The sequence below is a fragment of the Trachurus trachurus genome (genome assembly GCF_905171665.1).
Source record: "Trachurus trachurus genome assembly, chromosome: 23".
In the NCBI taxonomy this organism is placed as follows: Eukaryota; Metazoa; Chordata; class Actinopteri; order Carangiformes; family Carangidae; genus Trachurus; species Trachurus trachurus.
In genome coordinates this window covers 748,358-772,761 of record NC_139912.1, presented here as the reverse complement: position 1 = coordinate 772,761, position 24,404 = coordinate 748,358, and the positions used below count along the sequence as shown (strand labels likewise).

The 24,404-nt window shown below is 44.6% G+C and overlaps 2 protein-coding genes across 2 annotated transcripts in view; both read left to right on the top strand.

The window, feature by feature from the left end:
* Positions 1–10,423, top strand: wnt16 (wingless-type MMTV integration site family, member 16; the record flags this gene model as incomplete). Its single annotated transcript, XM_083999541.1, has 4 exons — positions 1–101; positions 4,244–4,470; positions 7,960–8,270; positions 9,959–10,423. The coding sequence occupies 4 exons, from the start codon at positions 1–3 to the stop codon at positions 10,421–10,423; spliced, it is 1,104 nt and encodes a 367-aa protein (XP_083855667.1).
* Positions 10,424–15,798: 5,375 nt separating this feature from the next.
* stab2 (stabilin 2) overlaps positions 15,799–24,404 on the top strand; it is a gene marked incomplete at both ends in the record, with an annotated part of 70,853 nt that continues 62,247 nt past the window's right edge. The window contains 6 exon segments of the mRNA XM_083999330.1: positions 15,799–15,894; positions 18,751–18,991; positions 19,799–19,884; positions 20,767–20,833; positions 20,938–21,033; positions 23,143–23,265. Of these exon segments, the coding sequence (XP_083855456.1) occupies positions 15,799–15,894; positions 18,751–18,991; positions 19,799–19,884; positions 20,767–20,833; positions 20,938–21,033; positions 23,143–23,265 (709 nt within the window).

The following is a 24,404-nucleotide window of genomic DNA, read 5'->3' as shown; positions in this document are numbered from 1 at the left end:
ATGGAGACTCGGACCTGCGGACTGAGACTGGGACGCGCGTGCACGGTGACGCTGCTGCTGGTGCTGTGCGCGTGGCCGCTGCGCTGCGGAGCCACCTGGGTGTAAGTCCACGGAACCACCGGACACACACACACACACACACACACACACACACACACACACACACACACACACACACACACACACACACACACACAGGGACGTGCACATGACTATAGAGGGGCAGGGGCTCAACATCAGAAAAGGGCAGTGTACAAGGCCTTAATATCAAAATAAATAAATAAAAATAAATTACAGTTACTATTTAGTCGGTAGAGAAAGCCTGCACGCCTTCAGGACTGCAGTCAACACGCTGGACCTATTTCCCAACTTCCCGAAACAGAGTCATGACTTCTGAACTGGTGGCTAAGGCTAATATGGTATTGGGTGCACATTAACATGGCTTGCAGAAAAAAAAAAAAAGTAGGCTAAGCCTACAGCCTACACACACAAAACCAAGAAATGACTACTGTGACTGCTACTGTGCATATTTACCAACAGTAGCAATATTTACCACAGCAAAGTCACAATTACCAGTAACTCAATATCTGGAAACGAATTCAAATAGTCAGTGAAATCAAGCTGAGTGAGTGATTCCTCCTATTGCTGCTGTTATTCACTACATTCAGGTGATGTTAGACAGAGGACGGGGTGGGGCTTAACTCTTAACAAGCAGTCAGCTAAACAAACACAAATGGGGCTTTTCTTAAATATGACTCTTATCAAGCTCGTTGAATAAGTGGACGGCGACTTGTCAGAACCGACAAGGAAGTTATGTTGGTGGATTTATAACTCACAAGATTCGACACAAGTCTCTCCACTGTCACGTCTCATATATGTGCGGGTTATCGATGAGGCAGCAGCTTCTACTTCTCTCTCTCTCTCTCTGGACGTGCATGTGAGGGAGCGCGCACCGCGGGGCAGCCCCGCCCCTCAGTGAGGGACAGAGCGGAGCAGCAGCGGACAACACACACACCAACGTACATACACAATACCGTGTGTATTACAAGGAAAAGCGTACGGTAGATAGCCGTGGCATTTTTACAGCGCGGTTGTTTACATCCTCATGCACAACAGGAATGCATTTATTGAAAAAAAAAAAAAAACATAAAAAAGGGCACTTTTTAATACGAGGCAAAAAGGGCAGGGGCTCAAGCACCCTTTGGGCCCTATGTGTGCACGTGCCTGCACACACACACACACACACACACTCTCTCTGCAGCAGCGGCTCTGACCCGGTTCGGTCTCTGCGGGTTCATGTGGAACCGGACTGGACTCTTTTTACGCAGCAACGTCGGAATCGAACCCGGTACGGAGAGTCCGCTGCTGCTGCTTGGAGCCGCGGGTCCAGATACTGAACTATTAGATTTAATAGTTTAATAGTTTAATAGTTGAACTGGGTCCGGGTCTGATCCGGTCTTTACGCAACGGACTCAACTGTGCGGAGTCAGTGAAACCAGCTCCCGGTACCGCGTCTGTTCCATCCATCCCATAATACTCCTGATCCAGGTATCAGGTCCTAGAGATCAGAACCACGGGTCCGTTACTTTAAACATCACAACTGGACTTAAAAAGTTTTAATTCGGCTCCTTTGGACCTGGAGCATCTGGACCTGGATCAAGGTTTAGTGGGACCAGAACCGAAGCTGCTTCAACATGAACAGCTGTAGATCCAGATGTGGACCGGGACCGGGACCGGGACCGGGACCAGGACCAGGACCAGGACCAGGACCAGGACCAGGGCGGCGCCGCGGCAGCAGCTGGATGTATCTGATCATGTGACCGAGCAGCGGATTCACCTTCAGATCTAATCACCGCGTCACCGCCGCATCCACAGATCCCTCCGCTAACAGCCGCGGACTGGTAATCAGCCGCACGTGCTCGACCTCGCCCCCCGGTCCCAGACCAGGACCATGGACCCGGACCCAGACCTGGAACTGGACCTGGAACTGGACCCAGACCCAGATCTAGACCCGAACCCAGACCTGAACCAGAGCCTTGGGACAAACCACCACTGATCCACATCAACACATTTTAACAAGGCGGTGACAACATGTCATGTGTGTGTGTGTGTGTGTGTGTGTGTGTGTGTGTGTGTGTGTGTGTGTAGACCAACAGACAGACAGACACAGGGGCGGTGCAACAGGGCCGTTGCCTCGGGCCCAGAGCCCCCCCCCCCCCCCCCCCCCTTATAGATTAGATTTTATTGGTGTGATAAATCTATTGGTCATTTTCATTCATCCAGGTCATCGTTCTTTTCTGGGCAGATTGAGTCGTAGGCAACTGGACTTGTGTTAGTCTGGGAAGACGTTTCTCCTCTGATCCAAGGAGCTTCATAAATACCTGGGTCTCACTCCACTGTCTTAGTCCAGCTAGTTGGACTAGTGAGATTTGTTGCGTAGGAACTGATGAAGCCTCTTGGATCAGAGGAGAAACGTCTTCACAGACAATTTAATACAAGTCCAGTTGCCTACGATTCAATTTGCCCAGGAAACAAAAAAAAAAAAAAAATTGGTGCGATAATTGTCAGAGAAATAATCAAAGATATTACAATCATCATAATTATTCTGCATTAATTCATTTCCGTCTCAGTCTCGGCCCGGTCCACGTCTACTGACTGACGGTCAGAGTTTCTATGCAGAACAGATGACTCGGGTCGGGTCGGGTCGGTTCGGTCCACGGGCTCATGGTTTAGGGTCGACCTTAATTAATAATAATAAAAAAACCTACTGTTTCTGCAGCAGCTCACACACGTCGTCCAGATTGAGGCGTTGACACACAGAAGAAAACTAGTTTCATTATCAGTCTATTAGTATTAGTTGGACTAATGTGTTTACATGAACTTCAGTTGTCCAGTATTAAGGTCATCATTGTAAAAGTTTTTTTAAAGGGCTATGTAAACGTACTGTATGAATGTGTAAAAATCAAATAAAGTCAAAATATACTTAAATGATTAATTATATACATAAAGGACCATTTATTAATCCTCCAGGGGAAATGTTTGAATTATTTCAGTGATTATTTAGACCAAATATTTCCATTTATTTTAAAGTTTATTTTATTTTTTAAATCACTAATGGCATTTTGGTATTATAATTATATATTATAACACATTATAATAGTTAGTAACTTGCTGACAATGCCCACATCGATAATGCATTATAAATATAGTTATAATGTGTTATAATTGGCTTATAAACGTGTATAACTATCATTATAAACACTCATTAATTATCATAAGACTTTATAACAATAAGCATAACACATTATAGAGCATTTTATAATGGTTTATAAGGTCTTAGTATTATAATAGAGTTATAATGCTCTATCTATAGTGTGTTATGCTTATAGTTATAAAGTCTTATTATAATGTATTATAATACCTGACCTTGTAAGTCATGATAAAAAGCTTTATAGTGTGTTATGATTATTGTTATAAAGCATTATGATCATTTATGAGTATTTATAACTATAGTTATACAGTGTTATAACTGCATTATAACTCACTATAAGTATGATTATAATGTCTTATAGAAATAGGCGTCAAGTAAAGTGTTACCTGCATTTTTTTTATTTTATTTGAGAAATTTTACCACTTTTTTCTAGAAATTTTTAAACGTTTTGTTGAGAAATCTTACCACTTTTTGCCAAGAATTTCTCTACAATATTTCCACAAATTCACCCCATTGGTCCTAATTTGAATGTAGGCCTACATTGAGTTAAAAAATCATGTTCAAATCAAATCAAATAGAGTCAAAATATACTTAAATTAGCCTACTAATAACAAACTAACAAAATCTTTTCAGTATCTATTCATAAAGGACTAATTAATCCTCCAGGGGAAATGTTTGAATTATTTCAGTGATTATTTGTCATCTAACCAAAATATTTACGTTTATTTTAAAGTTTATTTTATTTCTTAAATCACAAATGGCATTTTTTTTTTTTTATTTAGAAATTTTACCACTTTTTTCCAGAAGTTTCTCTACAATATTTCCACAAATTCGCCCCATTGGTCCTAATGTGAACGTACATTGACTAAAAAAGTCACATTCTTCAGTCTCAGAACAAATATTTGTGTATTTCTTGTGTTTGCTTCAACATTTTGTGTCCGTGGTCTAGTTTGAGTCAGTTTAGGGCCGTTGATGTAAAAGCGTTAGAGAAGCTCTGTTAAACAGCAACATTAACGGTGTGTTTCCCTCCAGGTGGCTGGGAGTGACGGCGGACGGCGTTCCGGAGAAGCTGGGCTGTTCCAACCTCCCTCTGAGCCCCCGGCAGCGGGAGCTCTGCAGGAAGAAGCCGCTGCTGCTGCCCAGCCTGCAGGACGGAGCGCGGCTCGCCGTCACCGAGTGTCACAGCCAGTTCAGACACGAGCGCTGGAACTGCTCCACCAGCACCGAGCCGGCCGTGTTCGGACCCGAGCTGACCAGCGGTGAGTCCACTTAATCCCAGAGGACAGTTCTGTTCAGCAGAACGCTGTGTTTCCCACTGAGACGACAATGTGTGCACATGTAACGGAGGGTCCAGGTTTCACTCACTCACCCATACAGGACGTGCAAACTAGGGCTGGGACGATATGCTTTTCTCCCGATTCGATTCTTCTACGATTTTTTGGATGGCGATTCGATTTAAATTGCGATTCTACGATATTGCCGATTTTTAATCTGCATTTTTAACATTTATCTGCACACAAACACTGTAGGAGCCTATAAATTAACATACTCCATTATAAAGTGAAGGAAAAAATCATCATTCTGAAGGTGTGGCGGCTTTTATTTTGCCGTGGCGGTGCGCCACGATCAATTACATGTAGAGGAAACCCTGCCATTATTGACCACTTGTTCTTATTCTTCATGTAAAAAAAAAAAAAAAAAACTTTACAAATATGCTTCCGGTTTATTCGCTTTTATTTTGAAAAGCTTCAAATCAACTTCCATCCCCACAGTGGAGGTGGCCTCACAGTGGAGGTCTGCAGCCAGACCCCTCTCGTTCTGTATCAGACTGTTGTTGTTCCTTCACCTGAGTTAAATGTTGCTGTGTGTAAAACCACTGAGGTCTGTTAACGAGCTGCAGACCAGTGAGTTTGGAGCTGACGAGACGAGAGAAACAAGAGAGACGGACAATGCGGCCCCTCGATTGCCTCGGTGATCGCCCCCGTGAAAAAAAGAACTCAGCTGTAGTGGAAAAGCGCCATTAGACGACACCAGGATGTAGTCGCTCTGATTCATCATCACTTTGGTTTTTTAACCACACGTCCATCCCAAAGGGAACACAGGTCCTGCTGCTGCTGCTGCTGCTGCCCCGTTATTATGGAGCACAGCTTCACTATGTTGCTCAGACAAGTTTACAAGCTGTTGTACCAACAGATGAATGAAAAAGTCCAAATTCTTTCAATAAAGGACAAACAAGCACTGTATCTTAGGTGAGTCCTCAGTCGGCCCTTCTACCAGCAGCATCACATCTCAGCTGTCATGAGGGGTTGAGGGATGTTTATGGGATGTTTGGGACCTTGTGTTGTGAGACTGAGTGAGTTCAGTTTCCCTCTTCATCTTTAGTGTCACAGTTTAATGTGTGAGTAGATGTGAATTAGATGTGAGGACATGTGAGGATGTGTATGTTAATTAAATTGAGAGGATCACATGTTTTAAACCAGGATGTTAGAGACACGTGAGGCGAGACGGACAGACATGGAGGACACTTTCTCCTCAGTTCACTCTTTGTCTCTTCACACTCACACACACAAACAGGAAAGAGTTGGATGTAGAATCTCACCCCGCCAAAATAAAACGACAGGTTCTAGTGTTGGACCTGTTGGACTTGATCTTAAAGGGATACACCAACATCTTTTTTTCTTCGTGTCTTGCCTCACTCCCGAGTCCATGACCAGCAGATAGACACCATCCTTTCCACTGTGCGTGCAGTAACCATGGAGATAGAGCCGTAGCCTATCGCCCGTAATTAGCTTAGCTCTTAGCTTAGTATAGGTAGTGTTAGCCTGCCTCCACCTAAAGTCGCTAATTAGCTTAGCTCAAACACTGGAAGTGTATAGGTAGTGTTAGCCTGCCTCCACCTAAAGTCACTAATTAGCTTAGCTCAAACACTGGAAGTGTATAGTGTTAGCCTGCCTCCACCTAAAGTCGCTAATTAGCTTAGCTCAAACGCTGGAAGTGTATGGGTAGTGTTAGCCTGCCTCCACCTAAAGTCGCTAATTAGCTTAGCTCAAACGCTGGAAGTGTATGGGTAGTTTTAGCCTGCCTCCACCTAAAGTCGCTAATTAGCTTAGCTCAAACACTGGAAGTGTATGGGTAGTGTTAGCCTGCCTCCACCTAAAGTCGCTAATTAGCTTAGCTCAAACACTGGAAGTGTATGGGTAGTGTTAGCCTGCCTCCCACCTAAAGTCGTTAATTAGCTTAGCTCAAACACTGGAAGTGTATGGGTAGTGTTAGCCTGCCTCCCACCTAAAGTCGCTAATTAGCTTAGCTCAAACGCTGGAAGTGTATGGGTAGTGTTAGCCTGCCTCCACCTAAAGTCGCTAATTAGCTTAGCTCAAACGCTGGAAGTGTATGGGTAGTGTTAGCCTGCCTCCACCTAAAGTCGCTAATTAGCTTAGCTCAAACGCTGGAAGTGTATGGGTAGTGTTAGCCTGCCTCCACCTAAAGTCGCTAATTAGCTTAGCTCAAACACTGGAAGTGTATGGGTAGTGTTAGCCTGCCTCCACCTAAAGTCATCAGAGAAACTCTTCAGCAACTCTAAACAGAAACCGGCGGGCCGATCTTGGTCTCAGAGCTGACAAAACTCTCCGGTAAGGCATCTTGAGCGGTCAAATGCCGCTAACGGGACGAGATCGGTCAAAACGGAGGGTTCAAGCAAAGACGCTTTATTTTATTTTGGTTCAAGCTAGCTACATCAAGGGTAGGTTAGCTTCCTATTTCAAAGTAAAAGCACAAATTCTATCATCATGGTTTTCTGTATGTAAAGGGCAACGGGTGTTTTATTTTGTGAAAGTAACCGGAAGTGCGTTGGTCACAACAGCTAGCTTGAGTAGCGCCAAATTCGTCCGAACAAAATAGTAAACAGCTGGTATTTAGACAAATTAACGACAAACTGCTGATCTCAACGGCTACTTTCTCACCTAAACATGTTTGAAATGTGGATAAAGTGATATATTTACAGAGTTTAGAGCTAAAATGAATCATCTTCTGACTGCTGATTTCAGCTCGGGTAGGAGGCAGGCTAACACTACCCATACACTTCCAGTGTTTGAGCTAAGCTAATTAGCGACTTTAGGTGGAGGCAGGCTAACACTACCCATACACTTCCAGTGTTTGAGCTAAGCTAATTAGCGATTTTAGGTGGAGGCAGGCTAACACTACCCATACACTTCCAGCGTTTGAGCTAAGCTAATTAGCGACTTTAGGTGGAGGCAGGCTAACACTACCCATACACTTCCAGCGTTTGAGCTAAGCTAATTAGCGACTTTAGGTGGAGGCAGGCTAACACTACCCATACACTTCCAGCGTTTGAGCTAAGCTAATTAGCGACTTTAGGTGGAGGCAGGCTAACACTACCCATACACTTCCAGCGTTTGAGCTAAGCTAATTAGCGACTTTAGGTGGAGGCAGGCTAACACTACCTATACACTTCCAGCGTTTGAGCTAAGCTAATTAGCGACTTTAGGTGGAGGCAGGCTAACACTACCCATACACTTCCAGTGTTTGAGCTAAGATAATTACAGCGATACGGCTCTATCTCCATGGTTACTGCACGCACAGTCGAAAGGATGGTGTCTATCTGCTGGTCATGGACTCGGGAGTGAGGCAAGACACGGAAAAAAAAATGTTGGCGTATCCCTTTAAGACTTGATGATTTCAATGTGTTTCTGTCACTTAGCCTCCTCCTCCTCCTTCTCTGTCCACTACAGGAACCAAAGAAACAGCGTTTATCCACGCGGTGATGGCGGCGGGGCTGGTTCACGCCGTCACGCGGTCCTGTAGTCAAGGCAACCTGACGGAGTGCGGCTGCGACACGCGGCTGCAGGGCGGCGGCGGCGGCGCGGCGGCCGAGGGCTGGCACTGGGGCGGCTGCTCAGACCACATCCAGTACGGAACCTGGTTCAGCCGCAAGTTCATCGACAACACGGTGAAGAACACGACGACGACCGCGGCGAGCAGAGGAGGCGGCGGCTACACGCTGGTCACCATGAACCAGCACAACGCCGAGGCAGGACGCCAGGTGAGACGCAGCAGAGACTGCAGGTTAAAGGAGAATTACCGTTTTTTTTACAACCTGGACCTTATTTCTATCATAAAATCCGATCATTTCCTCCCCCAGATAACTTTGGTGTCATTACAAGTGGTTGTGATGAAATGAGCTCCAGCCGAGAGGCGCGTATATCCGTATAATGGAGTCTACAGGGCAGCAGAATGCAGCCTCTAAATAACACATTATCTGCAGAGAAACTCCTTCATTTCACCAATATTTAGTTCTGATAAGCCTGTGCATATTCTCATTTGTCCAGGTCATAGTATCTCAAAGGAGATTGTAAAAAACGCTAATTCTCCTTTAAAGACCCACTCCCGTGAAAATCGTGTTTTTTGAGCTTTTCACATGTTCCTGTGGCCTTTTTCTTGTGTTAGAGCACATATCAGCAGAAAAGGAAGTGCAAAATTGCATTTCTGAGTTTTTCTGCCTTCAAACTGCTGTGAACCAATGGCAGACGCAAACTGGCCGTTTCAGGGAGACTGGAGTTGAGGGTGTCACAGCTCCAGGGGAGGGCACTAGTGCTACAAGCTCCCGCCCCGCTCTGCATCTGGCTCAGAGGTGAACGGCTTGCCAGCTCGGTGTAGCTGTCAAGGTATAACAGGTGTAGCTCACCTGGTAGAGCAGCTTGCACTGTGAACAAGGACTATGTTCCAGTCTGGGATCGAATCCCAGTGTGGAGTTTTACGCTAAACGCGCTGAATCTGTAATTGTACAATGTCCAGCTGTCAGCAAGCGGTGGGAGGAGGTGGCTGGGCGGGTGCAGAGCAGCTCAGTCTCCGCCCACCCCCCAGAGGTGCATTGCTAATGTGCATGGCTAATGAGCTGGTTTTAACATGACCGAAAAGGGTCGCGGGAGTGGGACTTTAACACTCGACGTGGAGGAGAAGAACCACCTGACACAAAGAGAAACTTTGGTTTATAATTGTCGCATGTGTCACATATTCACATCGCGGCCGGTGTGAACGGTTTTGATGTGAAATATTTGCCGCCAAATATTGTGCAATTTCATGTTGTTTGTTCTTCACGTCCACGGTGAGTCAGGACCAGTGGTGGACAGTAACGGAGTACATTTACTTGAGCTCTGTATATCCAGAGGATTTGTACTTTACTTGAGTATTAGATTTCTTTGGTACTTATTACTCTTACTTGAATACATTTCCCAGACAAATATTAGGCTAGTACTACCACAAGAGGGGACTGTGAGGTACAATTTAGACACACAACTTTTTCTCCAAACGTGTTATCAGTCCTAGGATGTTCAGAATGGAACAAGCTACACATTAATATTAGAGAGCGTCCGACTTTTAGGACTTTTAAAGCTCAACTCACAGACTGGATACTAGACAAACTAACCTGTGAGCACTGTAATCATGTTTAACCCGGGTCTTTCTTGTGTGTGCTGTTGTATGTCTATGGCCGGTGCGTGTGCTATAGTGTAGTTATATAGTTATGTGTGAATGTTTGTAAGACAATAGACACATTTATGATAGTACTTTTTTACTCTTACTGGAGTAACATGTCGACTGAGCTACTTTTACTTGTAACGGAGTACATTTTGACCAGTAGTATTTGTACTCTTACTCAAGTACTGGGGTGGAGTACTCTGTCCTTTAGTCCTGCCTCTGAACCTTGTTCTTGTCTCCTGGTGTGTCCCTCAGGCCGTGGACCGGACCATGTCCACAGACTGTCGGTGTCACGGCGTGTCCGGCTCGTGCGCGGTGAAGACGTGTTGGAGGACGATGGCGTCGTTCGAGCGCGTGGGCGTGTACCTGAAGGAGCGCTACGAGCACAGCGTCCACGTGGCCGACCGCTCCCGCAGGAAGAAGCAGCAGCAGCGGCGCCGCCGCGGCCCCGCCCCCGTGGACAAACACCAGCTCGTCTTCCTCCACAAGTCGCCCAACTACTGCGTGGCGGACCGGCGGCGCGGCGTGGCGGGGACGCGGGGCCGGCGCTGCAGCCGCGCGTCCACGGGGCCGGACGGCTGCAACCTGCTCTGCTGCGGCCGCGGCTACAACACACACCTGGTCCGACACGTCCAGCGCTGCGAGTGCAAGTTCGTCTGGTGCTGCTACGTCCAGTGCCGGCGCTGCGAGAGCATGAACGACATGCACACCTGTAAATAAACACACAGAGACACCTGAGGACAGACGGGGTTTATAAACCGTTTGCAGACACAAACCGATGAGACAGTGATGGTGGAAACTCTTCACCTTTCACCTGTGTAGCAGAGGACGAGCTGTGATAGGATAGACCGAATCTCCTTGTTGTTTACATTCTACTTCCTGGTAGAAAACCAGCTGTAATGTGAATGAGATCAATAGTAACGAACCAGAGTTTAGCTATATATCATATTTTTCACGCCCGCAGGGCTCCAGACTAACTTTTTTGACTAGGAGCACAGTGGCCCCTAACTTAAAATTTTAGGAGCGCAAGCAGAAAATTTAGGGGCGCACACCGAAATCGACTTGCAAAGTAAATTTGCACATTTCCTCTAATTTTCACTGTATTACTGATAAATACTGCATAAATGCAGAAACTATAATGTTTTAAATTCACATTTTATTGTGCAACAGTTTAAATATTGAAAATATAAAGTTAATGTTTAGGCTGCACTGACCAATAACAGAACAAGTAGACACACCACTTGTGGTAAACTCATCCTAGAACAGACCTCCCCCCCCCCCCCCTGTGTAGGCCAGCCCTTGTTGGCCTCCTTGTCTGCTGACCCTGACTGAGCCACATGTGCACGGACTCCTCCTTGGCATCAAACTCGTCGACCCCCCCCCCCCCAACCTCCTCCGCACGGCCAAAAAAAAAAAAAGGATCTATCGATCAACAATCAATCAATCATTTCCGAGCCTAGTCTGTGCAGCGCGTTCTGCAGCGCGAGTCAACCTGCTTCGTTGCCTTGTGACGATTTGAGTACCGCTGCCGAGAGCGCGAGCATATTATGGGATGTTTAAGGTTTGTAGCGGGCCGTCGAAAAAAAAAATGCAGGTGACACAGCACACACACGCGCGCAGGTCACCGGTCTGTGTGTCTCGTGCTGTTTCACACGGAGCTGCGCTGTGGAAAGACGTCTCCTCCGCTCCGTGATGTAGAGAAGAGAAACACACGTTTCTTTTCACACATTAGCCAATCACAGTGGTCATTAAAAAAAAAAAAAAATCGGCAAATTTACTGGTCGCACATGCGCGAGTAGATGAAAAATTTACTCGCATTGTATCAAATTTTAGTCGCAAAATGCGACCATTTAGTCACAGTCTGGAGCCCTGCCGCCCTATCACCGTTTAGACAAATCTGAAATGATTGAAGAAACATTACTATTTCTGTGTGTGTGTTTTGTGTTGCTATGTGTTGTATTTATTCAGTTTGGGGGAATCACGGTGTCTAGAAAGCATCAGTGGCTCAGCTGACAGGGACAGCTAACGGTAGCTAAGCTAATGGTAGCTAAGCTAACGGCGGTAGCTAAGCTAACGGCGGCAGCAAAGCTAACGGCGGTAGCTAAGCTAACGGCGGTAGCTAAGCTAACAGCAGGACGTCAGCTGTTAAAACCCTCCCGTTGTGGGACACCACATGAAACTACTCCAGTTAGCTCAGTCATGTTGGAACTCAGATATCCGCTGGAGAAAATATTTTTTCATGGAGCGTTTATTGAGTCACTGAGTTATTAAAGTTAAACAGGTAGCTAACCGTTAGCCCGGCTAATCTATGATAACCATGACTAATTACAAAAACATGCACACAGAAATAGTAATGTTTGTCCAATCATTGGTTTTATAAACTTTACAAACATCAGATTAGTCTAAACGGTGATATAGTGACATGAAAAATTAGATATATATAGAGAAACTCTCGTCCGTCACTATTGTTCTCATGCTGGTTTTCTACCAGGAAGTAGTTGTAAACAACAAGGAGATTCGTCCTATTGGCTGCTGCAGCAGAGGACGAGCTGTGATTGGCTGCTGCAGCAGAGGACGAGCTGTGATTGGCTGCTGCAGCAGAGGATGAGTGGTGATTGGCTGCAGCTGCAGAGGATGAGCTGCGATTGGCTGCTGCAGCAGAGGACGAGCTGTGATTGGCTGCAGCTGCAGAAGATGAGCTGTGATTGGCTGCTGCAGCAGAGGACGAGCTGTAAATGTTTTGTATTTTATTTTTTAACAATAAACATAATTTATATGAAAACCACTGTGTTGAGTTTTTAATCCAGATGTTTCTGTCTCTGAGTCTCTGCCACCCCCTGGTGGACGGAGGGAGAACAGCACCAGACACAGAGAGGGTCAGTTATAACAGCTACATTCTTCTGCTTCATTAACAACTACATGACGATGACAACTACAACAACAACAGCAGCTCACATTTGTAAAGCATAAAAATCGCTATAAAAGTCAGATATTATAATTGATTAATATTATTATATGAATGAATAAATGCATTTTTTTTATTTTGGTGTCTTGCCACCACCATGGTCCATCCCATATGGGATTACAAGACACATTTAATGACAAGTACAAGAAAAAAGCCACGACAGTCCTTCCTGTTGGTGTTACTGCCACACAGGTGCAACACATAAACACTTTCATTACTTTCAGTTCTCAACTATACATCGCTCTTCGTCTCATTGCCCGAGCCTTTTCAAGAAATAAAGAAAATGCAAAAATATTCAACTGAAAAAGAAGTTTTAGCTTCTCAGCATCGTCCTACCACACAAACTCATTATTTGGATCTACTTTACTAAACAGTTTGTGTCTTATAGAGTCATAGAAAGGACAGTAGAACACAAAATGAATTTCATTCTCCACCTCTTGGATGTCACATAAATTACAAACTCTATCGTCTTCTGCTGTGCCGACACATCTGCCTCTGGTCTCCATATGAAGACCAAGAACACAGCTCTACATGGAGCACACAGGGATCTTTTCTTTTTAGACTAATTATACAAAACATCGTTTTCTGGGTCAAATAAATACCTGTTTTATTTCACAGTAAGTACGCAGAATACAGAATCGTGGAGTTTTAGAGAATTTTCATTTGTGTAGAAAGTATTTGGCGAGTATAATCAAATTATTTATGTTATATTCTATTTTCTTGTCCTCCATTATGAAACCAAATCTCACATTGTTGTAAGTTGTAAGCACATCTATATTATACCGCCGACCATAGGCCTACTAGAGAGGCCCATCATATCTTTGCTTCTGTTGTAGCTGTAATAACTAATTTGGTGTCAAACTGTACGTTTTCAGAGTCAAGAATCCAATAGAACAGGTCCCAAGACTAAAAAACAATGATGTTCTCCTTACCAGGACTATTGGAGCTAAAATATGACTTATTTTAATTAAGAAAACGCTTTTTTACAGCTTCCTTTAACATGACTGCAATATTTCAGGATTTGGGCTTTTTATTAAATCGCTATAAATGTGAGTTATTATAATTGATTAATAATATTATATGAGCTGTGATTGAGTTGTGTGTCTGTGTGTGTGTGTGTGTGTGTGTGTGTGTGTGTGTGTGTGTGTGTGTGTGTGTGTGTGTGTGTGTGTGTGTGTGTGTGTGTGTGTGTGTGTCTGCTCTAATGCGAGTCAGAGTGGGTTCATCTTCCAGATGTTGAACAGTGTCACATCTGTCTGGACTGATGGTGAACATGTGATTTATGAGAAGGTTGGAACAAAAAACAAAGACGACTCCTGTTCACACTGACAGTCAGCACAAACTGCTGTGTGTGTGTGTGTGTGTGTGTGTGTGTGTGTGTGTCTTATCAGCGGTGTGTGATGACAGAGCAGAAAGTTTCAGGAAAGAGAAAAGAGCAACAGATTCTTATTTACAGTCCAGGATTTCCTGCTATTCACACACACACACACACACACACACACACACACACACACACACACACACACACACACACACACACACACACACACACACACACACACACACACACACAGCAGGTCATTACAGAGTGAAGCTGTGTTGTTGTACTCGTCATTTCTACTGTGTTGAGTCGACTCAGTTTGTGATGATGTGGTTTTTATTTATTTATTTAATAAAGTTAAATTTAAATTTAAATTTAAATAAAGTTTAAAGGGATAGTTCAACATGTTGTCATATTGGCCCGTTGCCATGTTTGGACAATCTTAAGTATTTTAAACATGTACAGTATGTGTGATCTATAAATCTCTACACGGCCCTGGAAGAGAAGATAAAAAACCACCAGATAGGAATATATAGAGGGAGCAGAGCTACCACAAGACGGGACTGTGAGGTACAATTTAGACGCACAACTTTTTCTCTAAACGTGTTATCAATCCAAGGATGTTCAGAATGGAACAAGTTACCCATTATTATTAGAGAGCGTCCGACTTTTAGGACTTTTAATGCACAACTTACACACTGGATATTAGACAAACTAACCTGTGAGCACCTGTAGTCATGTTTAATCTGGGTCTTTCTTGTGTGTGCAGTTGTGTGTCTATTGTCTATGGCCTGTACGTGTGCAATAGTGTAGGTAGCCTATATAGTTATTAAGTGTGTATGTCTATGGCCGGTAAGTGTGCAATCATGTAACCGTGCTCAGTCTGGGTAAAGTAATCGTATCTAGTCTCAGCGTGTGTCTAATCCTCCTGCAGTCATGTAAATCTACTTGTTTTGTCATCTATCGGTCCTCTGTCCGTCTTTATGGACTTTTTATGTTAGTTGTTGTCTTGTTTGGGGACTAGGCATGAAATTTAGTAGCAGTGCTGAGTCCGGTGTATTTACATTAATATGCACTGTCCCGTCTAAATAAACAAAAAAAAGTACTGTAGGTTCGTTACCTTTAATTGTCGGTGCAAGCTGTTTTTAGAACGGCGGAGCAGAGCCGTGAGCTGCTCAGAGCTACGCTACGGAGGCTCATTATGGGATTTCTTGGTTTCCCTCATCAAACTCATCAAATACACAATCCAACAACTCCACAACGCTCTGGTGGACAAGTTGTGAGCTGCACATTCACCACACTATGAGATAATAACACAACGTTACCACACAGAGTTGTTTTAGAGGGAAATTCATGCAAAACCACTGATGCACGTTGCCTTCAGGGACAGTTTTTCATCAACAGTCTCTGTATTTCCCTCTGAAAGAATGTTTTTTGGAGTTGTTGGATTGTGTATTTGATTAGTTTGATGAGGGAAACCAAGAAATCCCATAATGAGCCTCCGTAGCGTAGCTCTGAGCAGCTCACGGCTCTGCTCCGCCGTTCTAAAAACAGCTTGCACCGACAATTAAAGGTAACGAACCTACTGCTATGACTATAGGGATTATGGTGATGGGCCAATCTGACAAAAATGTTGAACTGGAGTAAAAGAACAACTGAGTCAGCAGTTGTAATTGGTGGGGGGGGGGTCAGAGGAAACACAGGAGGAAGAGGAAGAGGAGGGGGAGGAGGGGGAGAAGGGAGGAGGGGACAGTGAAAAGAGGGATAGAGTTGGGGGACAGAGAGAGACCAGGACAGAGCAGAGGAACCATGGACGACGGCTGCAGGTCCAAGCTGCTGCTGGCTTCGCTCATGATGATGATGATGATGATGACAATGATGACCAAGGCTTCAGCTGCGTCACAGGTAACGTCACTCATTCATTCATTCATTCATTCAGACGTGGATTCTTTACTTTACTTTATTTTATTGTTTTATTGTACATTGACAGTCCCAATTATAATCAACTGCATCAAATACAGTAAAAAGGGCTTTAGCCAGCATGGCTAATGACCTGCTGTAGTCCCCGGCCAGATGACAATGGGCACCCTAAAAAACATTACAACACAATGATTAAAAAGAATCACTAGGGATAGAACAGGTAGGCATCAGTACAATCATGCAGAGACAGCACATAGAAACATACAAGAGCAGCACATGCAATATACCAGTAATCACACACAGACAGATAGAACACAGACAGGCAGCATGATCATGACGCAAATAGCACAATATCTTAGTGTGTACAGGTGTAGTTATGAGTGAGCCATGTTTTTAGTTTGGATGTAAATGTACAGTATGTAGTATTTCTTTAATATGGGTGGGAAGTGAGTTCCAATGTTGTGATGCTTTAACAGAAAACGATAGCTGGCCAAATGTACTTTTCCTGAATGGGACTGTTGAGTCGCCACGAGTGGCGCTTCTAGTGATCTGACCAGTGTTACTGCGTTGGTTTATGAATGAGTTCAGTGGTGGAGGAGCTAAACCGTGCAGGATTTTAAAGATCAGACAGATGTTCCTATATTTTATGATCTCCTCCCAGCTCAGAAGCTCAAGTTTGTTTGTGTAAGACGAAGATTCAGGTTCAGTTGGTCTTAAAGGTTCAGTGTCACCGGACAAAACTGCTTCATGAAGACCGACTTTACAAATGATGAACTTGAACCTGAATCTGATCTGATTGATGTGATCAGATCAATTATGGATCAGATCAGTGGAAGAAGTTGATCTTCAGTTGTTAAAGGGAACATACGTATTATAGCTGCTCATTTCTGCTCCTTGATGTCTAAGAATAATGTTAGTAACACACTTTGGTCAGAAAAACCAACAGATAGAGGTTTCTCTACACACCAGTTTCACAGCGCTGCTCTAAACGCTCGGTTTAGAGTCTTCGCTCTGGTAGCTGAGGTAACCATGGTAACCACGGGAGCGAGGGCTGGAATATTCACATCACCCGGCTTGTGATGTAATAAGCCGGGTGAAATTAAAACATCTAGACACATTTTCTTACTATGGCAGTTTACAAAATGTTGACGTAGTCGTCAAAACTGACGTTTAAGGGGTGAGGAGGCATCTGGATACGCAAATACACATAGCTACTAAAGCAGTGAAAAAGTGAGTTTTGCATAATGTCAGAAACAAAACCACATTTGTTATGGATCTGATCAGTGATCAGTGGTTTCTTCATTGATCAGATGTGAATGGAGATTTAAATCCTCTGTTTGACACTAAATAGTCTGTTAGTTGCTGGACGTCTCAGGACAGAGTTGGTCCACGTTGGTCCAGGACCGGTGTGTGTGTGTGTGTGTGTGTGTGTGTGTGTGTGTGTGTGTGTGTGTGTGTGTGTGTGTGTGTGTGTGTGTGTGTGTGTGTGTGTGTGTGTGTGTGTGTGACAGCTTCCTGCAGCTCAGATGCAGATGATAACAGTTTAACATCAGGCACTTCCTGTTTACACACACAAACACTTTGATGGTTCAGAGTCTGAGACGAGACTCCAACTGGAGACGAGACCGGATCAAACCGGGTCCAGGTCCAGACCGGATCAGACCGGGTCCAGGTCCAGACCGGATCAGACTGAGACCGGATCAGACCGGATCAAACCGGGTCCAGGTCCAGACCGGATCAGACTGAGACCGGATCAGACCGGATCAAACCGGGTCCAGGTCCAGACCGGATCAGACTGAGACCGGATCAGACCAGGTTCAGGTCCAGACCAGGTTCAGGTCCAGACTGGGAAGAGAGTGAACAGAGCATGATGCTTCACTTCTGTCAATCTCTCTAGAGAAATCCTGCATAATTACAAAAAAACCTTCATTCAATCAATCAATCAACTTTATTTCTAGCCCATTTAAAAAACCACAGGGGAAGCCAAAGTGCTTTACATTGAGACATAATTGCTGTTGTTGCACTTCACACTTGGCTGTTGCAGTTTATTTAAAGGAATAGTTCACAAAAAATATAATCCAGACCGAACTTAAGGTCCTTTCACACCTGAAAGTCTGAACCACGGTCCGGACCAGAGGGAAGAGATGAGACGTTGTTGCAATGAAGTTTTGGTTCGGTCTGTGTTCACACGGTCTCTTGTCAAAACGCAGCTTTTTTGTTAACCAATGACACGTGGTCTAACAGGTCGTTAGCTATTGGTCAGAACATTTGTGAGGGAAAATCACTTTGTCATTTTTTTCCTATTCATCAACAACGGGGAGCAGCAGCTTTGACAGTTCTGCTTTGCAAGAAGACAACGGAGAAAGAGCGCTATGCGGACATGAATGAATGAAACGATGCGTTGACGTAATTTATTATGGGAAACACTGCTGTTCTGGTTTGCTTCCTGTATTTGGTCCAATATTAAAAGTCCCGATTACGTTCTCACCTGAAGCGAACCGGACCATGGTTCACTTCGAACCGGACCGAGTCCTGACTGTTTTGGGGGACCATGGTCCGCTTGTTTGGTCCTAAAGTCCGGACCAAACGAGGCTAGTGTGAAAGCGACCTCAATGAGGTAGTTTCCAGTAAACTCTGGACTATCTCCCTTCAGGACACTTGGGTTGCAGTGGACGAGCAGTGTGGAGGAATATTAAAGGGCTGTTGTGTAGTTTTATGGAGGTTTTTGTGTCGGGTCCTATTACTCTCATATAAAGTTTTGGTTGGACTAGGAACCGGCCTCCCAGGTCTCCAGATGACCTTTAAGGAATAAAGAACTAACTGTGTGTTGTGTTTTGTCAGAACTTCTGCTCCAACCAGACGGTCCTGAGGACTCGGACTTCGTGCCGGTCCTGCAGCGTCAGCCTGTTGATGCCGTGTCCGTCCGGGTACAGACTGACCCCCGGGTCGACCACCAAGGACTGCAAGTACCAGATCAGGACGGCCAGCCTCACCCTGGCCATCGGCGGCTGCTCCTCAGAGTGCTACAGGCAGCTGGAGCTCAAGAGCTGCTGCCCCGGCTACTGGGGACCGTACTGTCTCGGTGAGGACGCACATCTGTTCACATCTGTCCACATCTGATTGTCCACACAACACTCAGATTTACTCTGATGCTACCAACACGTGGAGCCTCGGAGCTGATCAAACAAACTGGAGCTTCAGACCTGGAAACACTCTGAGTGAAGTCCAGTTCCCCCCTCAGCCCTAGTATAGCCCTGGGCCTTAAAGCAGAAGTCAGGTGAATGTTTGTGTTAATATAAGTCTTAAATAGTTGTATCTTCCGACAGCAATCACTTCTATAGAGTGTTTGGTCTGAAACACGGGTCTGTCAGTCACTCTGCTCTCACCTCTTCATGCCGTTCTCTCTCCTCATTGGATAAAGGTTGTAGGATACAAGGAAAGTTTTCTCCTGGGCTCAGAGCAGAGCAGAGTGACTGACAGACCCGTGTTTCAGTCCAAACACTCTATAGAAGTGATTGCTGTCGGAAGATACAACTATTTAAGACTTAGATTAACACAAACATTCACCTTACTTCTGCTTTAAAGGCTAGGGCTAGGGCTAGGGATGAAAACTAGAATTGGAATTGGGCATCTGAGTGAGGCTTAGGGTCGGTATTCCAGCTCTGCTTCACAACATGTGAACACACCGGTGTAACTCTGTCACATGATGTCGCCGTGCTCGGTGCAGGATGCAGGACCTGGACTTCCTTCCTCTCAGTCACCAGGAATGAAATCAAATGTGCTGACACACACACACACACACACACACACACACACACACACACACACACACACACACACACATGGAGGGATGGAGGGATGAAGCTGTTTCCTGTCTTGTGTGTGTCAGAGTGTCCGGAGCAGCCAGAGAGACCGTGCAGCAGCCGAGGAGTTTGTTCCGACGGCCTGGGAGGGAACGGCACCTGCAGCTGTCAGGTAACACACCTGGACACGAGTAAAGGGATAGTTCAACATTTAGTCAAATGGTCCCATTGCCATAATCCCTATAGTCATAGCAGTAGGTTCGTTACCTTTAATTGTCGGTGCAAGCTGTTTTTAGAACGGCGGAGCAGAGCCGTGAGCTGCTCAGAGCTACGCTACGGAGGCTCATTATGGGATTTCTTGGTTTCCCTCATCATCAAACTCATCAAATACACAATCCAACAACTCCACAACGCTCTGGTGGACAAGTTGTGAGCTGCACATTCACCACGCTATGAGATAATAACACAACGTTACCACACAGAGTTGTTTTAGAGGGAAATACTGAGACTGATGATGAAAAACTGTCCCTGAAGGCAACGTGCATCAGTGGTTTTGCATGAATTTCCCTCTAAAACAACTCTGTGTGGTAACGTTGTGTTATTATCTCATAGCGTGGTGAATGTGCAGGTCACAACTTGTCCACCAGAGCGTTGTGGAGTTGTTGGATTGTGTATTTGATGAGTTTGATGAGGGAAACCAAGAAATCCCATAATGAGCCTCCCTAGCGTAGCTCTGAGCAGCTCACGGCTCTGCTCCGCCGTTCTAAAAACAGCTTGCAACCGACAGTTAAAGGTAACGAACCTACTGCTATGACTATAGGGATTATGGTGATGGTTCAGTTTGACAAAATGTTGAACTATCCCTTTGAGTGTTAGTTAACCAATAATAAATACTGAATTCTTTATAACAATATGTAGTTTATAAATACAGTTAGTGCTTATCAATGATGAGTAAAGTGTGTGTGTGTGTGTGTGTGTGTGTGTGTGTGTGTGTGTGTGTGTGTGTGTGTGTGTGTGTGTGTGTGTGTGTGTGTGTGTGTGTGTGTGTGTGTAGCTGGGCTTTGCAGGTACTGCGTGTGAGGACTGTGCACCGGGTCGTTACGGTTCCACCTGCAGCTCAGGTAACTTCTGACTGACTCTGAATAAAACGACTCACAGACGTTCACTCCTATTGATCTGTTCCATGTGTGTGTGTGTGTGTGTGTGTGTGTGTGTGTGTGTGCAGTGTGTACCTGTGTGCACGGCCTGTGTGACTCTGGGTTGACAGGTGACGGTCGATGCACCTGTTTCTCTGGATACAAAGGTCCAAACTGTGATCAAGGTCAGTTTATTGATACGATCTGATGGTAACAGTTTACAATAATAAGGGTCCCTTAATTAGATTAGATTAGATTAGATTAGATTGCCTTTATTGTCATTGAAAAAAGAATTCAACGAAATTCACGTTGCTTCCCCGCTGTGATACCACACAACACACACAAGACAGAATAAATACAAAACATAAAACCTATAAAAACATAATGAAATATCAATATAAAAGCATATGGGAACATTAGTCCACAAAAAAAAAGAGATATTGCATATTGCCCGCTGGGAATTAACATTAGTTAGTACATTATTAAGCATTAATGTATAAACTAATGTGTTAATTAATGCTGAGTAATGCATACATAACGATAACTAATTACATTATTCAACTTTTATTATTCATTTATTAACTAACTTTGAGTAGTAAACATTAACTAGAAAATTTCCTCTCGGGAAATTTTGAATGGGCCACGGCTACTGCCGATTTTGCCATCTCTGTCAACATGGGAATCAAACCCACGATCTTAAGGTCAAGACAGAGCTGATCAGACAGACACATGATCATCTTTCTATAAGCACTGATATGGAGGAGCTGTAACCACATTAGGTTAACTGTGTGTGTGTGTGTGTGCGTGTGTGTGTGTAACTGTAATCACATGAAGCTGGCTCTAGAGTCTGTGTGTGTGACTGACTTGACACATAGTTAGTTAGTAGCTGCATCCTGTGTCAGTCTGATTTAGCTGTGTCGGTGTTTATAAACATTTAAACGAGCGCCAGGTGGATTGTTTATGAAGTTAACGAGCTCTGGCCTGAGGATCAAAGAGGTTACCACGGCGATAGGGGCCCCCGCAGGCTGAGACAGACAGAAACGTGGAGAAAAAGAGCGATTTTCTGCCTCTGCACCGGTCTCACATTTAGGCTTAGCATGACAAAACGGTAACTCCTATCAGAACAAAACACAGATCAACGTTGCTCTAAGGACTTACTGAAAATTTTGGTACGATTTGGTGTTTCTACAGTAAATATTTTGGCGACGCTGGCAGTTTTAAAACATCAGGCCGTTCTGCTTCTCTCAGAAAATATTTGTATTGGACTCAATGAGGAGCAGAGACAGACGTGGCCGCACTTAGAGGCTCAGAGTTTAAATTCTGTAAGTCTCTCTGATATTTTGAGCAGATGATAGGAGAGATAACAAGTTTGTCTTACAAATTCTGAAAAAATTATGTGTGTAGAGTGTAAATTGTGGCCGTTTGGAGTTTGGAAAGAGAAAAAATCTGGAGTTTTTCTGGCATCTCTCCCACTCTAACCGATGATGTCACGCACTCTGACACGAACATTCCGTGCAATACACAACCATTATAATATCATAATTTCTCCAAAAATGATCATGGTCATTGAACAGGGATTGATCAAAAACTATATGACCTATCAAAACGTGGAGTAATACGACAATACACAAGACTTGTGTCTACAGTTTAAAGTTTAAATGAAGTCTCTAGGTGAAAGTATGCCTGAGCAGTAGACGTTTGTTAAACTCCAATGATTGGTCTTTTTCGCTCTTTTTTTTTCGCCCGTCCCATTGATTTCAATGCAAAATTTTGCGCAGTTTTTCGCGACTTACGTCGCGAAAAATTCATAAACTGTTGAAAAAAGTAATAGCATAGCGATCCCGATCAAGACGCACGTTTTGATATATAATATGTCCTGCAACTCTTCGAGTTGCAGGACTAGTCGCGAATCGAAAAAGCGTCCGGAAGATGAAAAATAATAAAAACTAGGAAAAAATCCACACAATAACAGTAGTGCCCGGGCTTCGCCCGGGCACTGGTCCCTGCAGCTATTTCATAGCTGTTGGGACCAGTGCCCGGTGCGATTGCCCGTGGCCCTAATTAACTGCTTACTAATAGGCTACATTAATTATTGTGTTTCCTAATCCTAATTAATACATAATAATGATTGATAATATATCTGTAAACAGTTAATTAATGCTTAATAATGTACTAGCTAACGTTAATTAAGGGACCCTTATTGTAAAGTGTTACCGATCTGATAATCAGTTATAATCAGTTATGATCAATAATCACGTATTAACCCTTTACCTGCTGTGCCTCACCTGTTGCAGAGTCAGCTGACTGCGTGGCGCTCCGCTGTCAGCAGAACGCTCGCTGCATGGAGGAGGCGCTGACCGGTCGCCTGGTGTGTCAGTGTTTACCTGGTTACCAGAAGTCAGGGGACCAGTGTCTGTGTGAGTTACCGTAGCAACACAGCTAGCTCCTCTATCCACCTTTTTCCGAATGTCAATGTTTTTTTTTTCAATGAAAATCTGTAAAACGCATGGATCATCACATCAGCTTTTAACAATGGATATCACACAAATGGACATCCACTGTTAAAAGCCAGCGTTAATAGATCCATGTGTTTACCGCAACTATGACAACGACTGAAAACCATGGAAACGTAAACGTACAATTCCACCGGAAATGCAAAACTGGCTTCCGGTTTTTGACTTGGTTCATGGGAAGAGAGGGCAGACCAGCTTAATGGGAGGACTGGATGGCAGACTGGTTCATAGGAAGAGAGGGCAGACCAGCTTAATGGGAGGACTGGATGGCAGACTGGTTCATAGGAAGAGAGGGCAGACCAGCTTAATGGGAGGACTGGATGGCAGACTGGTTCATAGGAAGAGAGGGCAGACCAGCTTAATGGGAGGACTGGATGGCAGACTGGTTCATAGGAAGAGAGAGCAGACCAGCTTAATGGGAGGACTGGATGGCAGACTGGTTCATAGGAAGGGAGGGCAGACCAGCTTAATGGGAGGACTGGATGGCAGACTGGTTCATAGGAAGAGAGAGCAGACCAGCTTAATGGGAGGACTGGATGGCAGACTGGTTCATAGGAAGAGAGGACAGACCAGCTTAATGGGAGGACTGGATGGCAGACTGGTTCATGGGAAGAGAGGGCAGACCAGCTTAATGGGAGGACTGGATGGCAGACTGGTTCATGGGAAGAGAGGGCAGACCAGCTTAATGGGAGGACTGGATGGCAGACTGGTTCATGGGAAGAGAGGGCAGACCAGCTTAATGGGAGGACTGGATGGCAGACTGGTTCATAGGAAGAGAGGACAGACCAGCTTAATGGGAGGACTGGATGGCAGACTGGTTCATAGGAAGAGAGGACAGACCAGCTTAATGGGAGGACTGGATGGCAGACTGGTTCATAGGAAGAGAGGGCAGACCAGCTTAATGGGAGGACTGGATGGCAGACTGGTTCATAGGAAGAGAGGGCAGACCAGCTTAATGGGAGGACTGGATGGCAGACTGGTTCATAGGAAGAGAGGGCAGACCAGCTTAATGGGAGGACTGGATGGCAGACTGGTTCATAGGA